This window comes from Lissotriton vulgaris, chromosome 3_1 (assembly GCF_964263255.1).
Source record: "Lissotriton vulgaris chromosome 3_1, aLisVul1.2, whole genome shotgun sequence".
In the NCBI taxonomy this organism is placed as follows: Eukaryota; Metazoa; Chordata; class Amphibia; order Caudata; family Salamandridae; genus Lissotriton; species Lissotriton vulgaris.
Window position 1 is genome coordinate 1,640,700,388 of NC_141689.1, and position 6,541 is coordinate 1,640,706,928.

Sequence of the window (6,541 nt, forward strand, 5' to 3'; positions counted from 1 at the left end):
GATGGATGGATGGGTGGATGCATGAATGAATGATGGATGCAGGATGGATGCAGGGTGGATGGATGGGTGGATGCATGAATGAATGATGGATGCAGGATGGATGCAGGATGGGTGGGTGGATGGATGGGTGGATGATGGATGCAGGATGGATGGGTGGGTGGATGGATGGGTGGATGCATGAATGAATGATGGATGCAGGATGGATGCAGGATGGATGGGTGGATGCATGAATGAATGATGGATGCAGGATGGATGGGTGGATGGATGGGTGGATGCATGAATGAATGATGGATGCAGGATGGATGGATGGATGGGTGGATGCATGAATGGATGGTGGATGGGTGGATGGGTGGATGGATGGGTGGATGGATGGGTGGATGCATGAATGAATGATGGATGCAGGATGGATGCAGGGTGGATGGATGGATGGATGGGTGCATGAATGAATGATGGATGCAGGATGGATGGGTGGATGGATGGATGGGTGGATGGGTGGATGCATGAATGAATGATGGATGCAGGATGGATGCAGGATGGATGGGTGGATGGATGGGTGGATGCATGAATGAATGATGGATGCAGGATGGATGGGTGGATGGATGGGTGGATGGATGGGTGGATGCATGAATGAATGATGGATGCAGGATGGATGGATGGATGGATGGGTGAATGCATGAATGGATGGTGGATGGGTGGATGGATGGGTGGGTGGATGGATGGATGGGTGGATGCATGAATGAATGATGTATGGATGCAGGATGGGTGGGTGGGTGGATGGATGGGTGGATGCTTGAATGATGTATGGATGGATGCAAGGTGGTTCGGGCTCGCTCGCTCGCTGTGGTGCAATATGCAAATTAGTTTACGCCACACCACTTTCAAATGTCACCAGCCGCCCCTGAAAGCTGCAAAAAAGTTTTCACCACATGAAGCCACCTCTTAAATTACATCCAGTTTACAAACATGAGACATGGCAAACACAGTTGTGTAACAAATACTAGCAGGGAATTACTTTTCAAATGTGAGCACTGCAAAATGTTCTCCTCTTCTAAAAGGTGCCACGGGTGGGGGAGCACAAAGGTTACAGTCATTCCTGGACTGTCCGGAGAAGGGTGAGACGTGGTCCAGGGCCAGTGTGGTAGGGCCTGTGCTGGGTGTAAGCTGTAGGTTCCACCTGCCGCTGGAATGGGTGTAAACATTAATGGGTTTTGAGTTGCCAGGTCCTGGACTGATGTGTGGATGGCGATCATTCCTCAGCTTTGCTATTAGGGTGGCTCTCATTCTCCAGGCTATCCATCTCAAGGTCGGCTTTTATTTACTCCTTGAACCGGCTCACACTGTCATAACCATTGGCATTGGTAAAACCTCAGGCACGGGCCGACCCTGCTCTCATTGTTTGCTGCATAATTAGCCTTTTCCGTGTTCCCAATTGATAGCACATGTCAAAGCAAAGCCCATGCGCTGATAAGTAGTGTGCCGGTGACAAGAAGCATTCACATCACTCTCTGTTATTATCCCTATCTACAGGCTCCTGTAGCACTATACGTTCTTTTGTAGAGCACACGTTAGCCGGATTTGTAGAGCGCACATCACTTCCATCCCGTATGAGACCTAGAGAGCTCACTCCAACTCTCCTGATGCATGCACATTCATATTTCTCATTCTTATTTTACTTCAATACAGGGATCTTGACTCCATAATAGTGCCGCTAACAGCCATAACCAAAAAATATCTCTTAGTCATGATTTAATTAGCACTATCTGAATGATATGCCAGGAGGTGAGGGTGGTGAGGGAGGGCTGGATCTGGGTATACTAGAAGCAGGGTAATGAGAAATACCAGGAAGTGAGGGGGAGCTAGGGGAGACCAGGATGTGGGTATGCTAGAAGCAGGGTAATGGGTGTTGCCAGGAAGTGAGGGGGAGCGAGGGGAGGCCAGGATGTGGGTATGCTAGAAACAGGGTAATGAGTGTTGCCAGGAAGTGAGGGGGAGCGAGGGGAGGCCAGGATGTGGGTATGCTAGAAACAGGGTAATGAGTGTTGCCAGGAAGTGAGGGGGAGCGAGGGGAGGCCAGGATGTGGGTATGCTAGAAACAGGGTAATGAGCATTGCCAGGAAGTGAGGGTGGCGAGGGCGGGCTGGGTCCGGTTATGCTAGAAGCAGGGTAATGATATGCTAGGAATTGAGGGGTAGCAAGGGGAGTGCGGGGTGTAGTTATGCTTGCAGTGTGGTACATGCACAATGCAAAGCTCAAAGTCATGTTTTAAAAGCCACGGATAAATAACGTGCAATACTGCCCTTTCCCTGCGATACAGGGCAGTGCAGCAAAGAAACATGCTGTGCTGCCCTGCGCCACCATTCCCATGAATATGTCCCAAACTTCATGGTATCTCTTCTTCATACACAATCCCTTTAAACATGTGCTGCCTGCATTGGACCCACTGCAATTATGCAGCAAAGGAGGACAACATAATGTTGGAGGTATGCCTAAATTATGAAGTAAAAAAAGACTGCAGGGTTATATAGTACATTTTCTGATACTTTATTAATTTGACATTTTTACACATACTAACAGTCTCTGGAAAGCTTTCACCTCATTAATCCCAGTGTAACATGCCAATGCAGCGGTGAGAAAGGTGACCAGTCAACCGTTGCACACGGCCATCCACTCCACAGCAACACAATTCACGTTGTTTAGTAACTTTTGATCCGTTTGAGCTACAAACAATTTTTTTGATAAAACCATAAGATTATGCGGCAGATGTATCATGTAGAAAAATATGGCAGAGCTATAATTATGTGGAAAACTTCTACAAACTAGGATATTTTACCATTCATGTTTGAACATCTAATGCTGGCCTTGTGCATAGGACTACAACTCTGCTTTGCTTGAGTGTCACAGAATGACCTAGTCAACAGTGCTCCCAGCACAGAAAACACTGACAATGAGGTGAAAGTGTTAATTAAATGTAACTGGTGGGCACACACTGCTTCGGCTAACTAAAATGCTTTATGCCAGAACTTATCAACTTATTATGTTCCATGTCTGGTTTCCCAGCTGCTATAAGATGTGTACTGCAGTATAACATCTAGGGGGTTTATTTGGCCATTCAAGTAGTCCCTGCTTTATTAGAGGGTGCAGAGCTCAATAGTTAGAATAGTGGTCTTTAAACCAGGATTTACTGGTGTCTTGCAGTTTTTTTTGTGCCTGAACTTAGTTATGGAACAATTTAAAATTGAGCAGTTCCCATTCTGTAGATACCAGTGCAAAATGATCAGTATTTTCTAGCAAAAGCATGTTAACTTTTATTTACCATTCCCTTCTTTATTTGAAAGATTTCTCAGATCGTGCGGTTACAGACACCAGAAACCGGAGCAGGGTGTTTCTGTTCTCAAACCAGAAAGACGGGTCATCATCAAACCACGGCACTACAAGGCCAGAGATGGATCAGGTTTACAGCTAGATCGAAGGCAAACCACTGTCACTGCATAGGCCGCAAAGCACAGTTGTCACAGAATCTCGGAAGTAGGGGTGCTTCCTAAATCTCTTCCGCCTTCTGCATAAATTGCTGCTTACCCAGAAGCTTCGCAGTATTCGACTATCTTCAATTCAACATCAAGTTTTAAAGAGGTAAAGACCCTCAGCCAGGTTCTGAGACAATCCAATGTACTCCCTCACATTTATTGGGACCTGCTCATTGATACAAAGTAGCATTTAATTCCCCCATTATTCCATTGCATAAATGCATGTAAAAATATTGGTTTTCATTGTCAAACGGCTAATATTCAATATAGTTCTTACCGTGGAATTAAGAAATGAAAAGGACTCTTTCTTAAATTGTCTTATGCGAAATCCCAATTCGTACCGACAGCCAACATTTAAAATAAATCATGAGTTTTGGTACAGTGCTTCTTTTAAAATGTATGCATTTACACAATTATTTATGCAGATGCTTCAGTGGCTGCAGAAGAAAAATGCTCCAGCCACATCTCGCGAAACACAGAAGTCCCCAGGCTCCAGATCGGAAGGACCAATGGCAAATGCAAATCAGGGTTTTGAAAGGCAAACAAGTGAAAGTGTCAGGATGCCCGAGAAGAGGAGAAGAGTCGATTCTGAAGACGAAGTATTGATAGATGGCTGTGGCACTAACGACAGTCACATACTCCTCCAAGGAAATATGCTGGAGAGTATGAATCAAATTGATCACCCAGCCTGCTGGTCTACTGAACAACTTGAAATGAAACGTACAGAGTATCCATGGCTCTTATTTTCCAAAGGCAAGCTTGGATGTAAAGTGTGCAAGAAGGTAAATCTTAAAACAGAAACAAGTCAAGGTGTGCATTTTCCCATGGAATGGGTAGATTGCTTGGTCATTCCATATGGCCCTTCTAAAGACAAGCAGCAAATTTCTCTGCGGAAAAAAATATTTCGTCATAAGAATAGCTCCTGTCATCTTAAGGCATTAGCTATTTTAGAGCAGAGGGCCCGTGAAAGTATTCCACAGTACAATTTGAAAATTCAAATGAAAGTACAGGAAGAGACATGCCGTGTATTCAGAACTGCATACAAAATAGGCAAACATGAGCGCCCTTTTTCTGATATGCCGTTGGATATTGATGTTCAAAAGATGAATGGTGCAGACTTGGGCAGAGTCTTGCATTCAGATCACAGCTGTGCTGACATAATAGACCATATTGCTGCTACAATGAGGTCAAGGCTGATTGATTGTATCTTGCAGAATGAATCAAAAATAAGCCTCATGATAGATGAATCTACCACAGTTAGTAAATTGACCACACTAATTATCTGTGTAAGAGCGTGTATTGATAAACACGATGAGCCACTGACCTTTTTCTTAGACCTTGTTGAGCTGCCAAGCACAGCAGAAGATATAATCTTAGATACCTTACTTGCATGCTTACAGAGACATGGTTTTACTGATGAGTATTTAAAAATGCATTTGGTTCAGCTTGTAACAGATGGGGCTTCCAACATGATAGGTAGAAAATCCGATGTGGCAACTCTTCTGAAACTGAAATATCCACAGTTGAGTGTATGGCACTGTGCTAACCACAAGCTGGAGCTTGCCGTGGGTGATGTTTGTAAAGAAGTCACAGGCATTAATCAGCTCAAAGTTTTTTTTGATAAACTTTATACCACCTACCATGCCTCTCCGAAAAATCAGAGAGAGCTTGGGGAATGTGCTCTGGAGGTAGAAGTAAGACTTCTGGCAATTGGAAAGGTGCTAGATGTACGTTGGGTGTCCTCAAGTGAAAGATCTGTGAGAGCTGTTTGGAATAACTACAGAGCACTTAGTAAACATTTCATGGAATCTTCCAAAGACTCAACGAGGAGTGACATTGAGCAGCGGAAATATGCAGGTTTAAACCGTTTATTAACCTCCCTGGTGTTTGTTGAAAATATGGGCATATTATATGATGCTCTCACAGAATTGGGTGACCTATCCAGAAGGCTGCAGCGGCGTGATATGACCATATATGAGGCCGATCGCTCAATACAGATGCAGATTTTAGTGTTTGAATCAATGGCTGATGCACCTGGGCCCTTTGCTACAACTGCATTAAATGCTGCTGAACGGATGCAGTTTGATGGTGTAGGACTGCAACAGAACAAAGGCTGTGTTAGCATCAATAGGGCACAGTTCTTTCGGAGCTTAGCAAATAACCTGCGAAAAAGGATGACAATGTCTAATGCATCAAATGTTTCGAGATGCACAACCACAAACAATGACCAAATCGAATACACAGAGTTAGTACACAGAATGAAACTCCTACAACCAGTTTATTGGCCAGATCCAGTAGACATCTTATACGGTGAGGGAGAATTACAAAACCTTTGTAGCAAGTTGCATGTATTTGATACTAGGCAGTACATCCTTGGTTTCAGAGAGTACAAACAAAATAAAAATTGCATCCCTGAAAGCCTGAAACCATTAGTGCACATTATAAACACCTTTTGTACCTCAACTGCTGAATGTGAACGGGGCTTTAGTGTAATGAACGATGTGCTCACACCACTGCGGAACAGAATATCAATAAATCGTCTGTCTTCTATAATGTTCATAAACATCGTGGGGCCTCCTGTCATAGAATTTAAACCTGAATTTTATGTTCAGAAATGGTTAGAAAAAGGGAGGAGAAGTGCCAACGAAAGAAACTGCATGGCTCGGAGACAAATGGCTTATGATTCCACTTATAAGCGTATTTGGAATATTCTGTGATTGAAAACATGTCCCACATTGTAAATGAATTATATATAAACAACTTATATATTAAACCTCAAATAAACATGTGTATCGATTGTTTGAATTAAATAACGTTATAAGCTGTAACTGGTCAGTGAAATGTCAAATGCACAAAAAATTGGTATGTTTTGCTATTTTTAGCCACACCTCCAACTCCGCCCACTAATCCAATCCTCTGCTTATTCCCGCCCCCTGAGTCTCCGCCCACAGTTCCCCTTCTTTTTTGTCCCCACTTCGACCACTGCCCATCATGCTTGATTTACTCAACCTGAAGTG

At 43.8% G+C, this 6,541-nt stretch overlaps 1 protein-coding gene across 1 annotated transcript; it reads left to right on the forward strand.

The window, feature by feature from the left end:
- The first annotated feature begins 3,949 nt into the window (after nt 1-3,949).
- LOC147728296 (E3 SUMO-protein ligase KIAA1586-like) lies at nt 3,950-6,241 on the forward strand. Its single transcript, XM_086963770.1, has one exon. It carries the CDS (start codon nt 3,950-3,952, stop codon nt 6,239-6,241), a length of 2,292 nt encoding a protein of 763 aa, XP_086819896.1.
- Nucleotides 6,242-6,541: the final 300 nt, after the last annotated feature.

What these genes read in the sequence shown, in the direction of transcription:
- LOC147728296 (XM_086963770.1), top strand. Translation starts at nt 3,950, where the DNA reads ATGCTTCAGTGGCTGCAGAAGAAAAATGCTCCAGCCACATCTCGCGAA.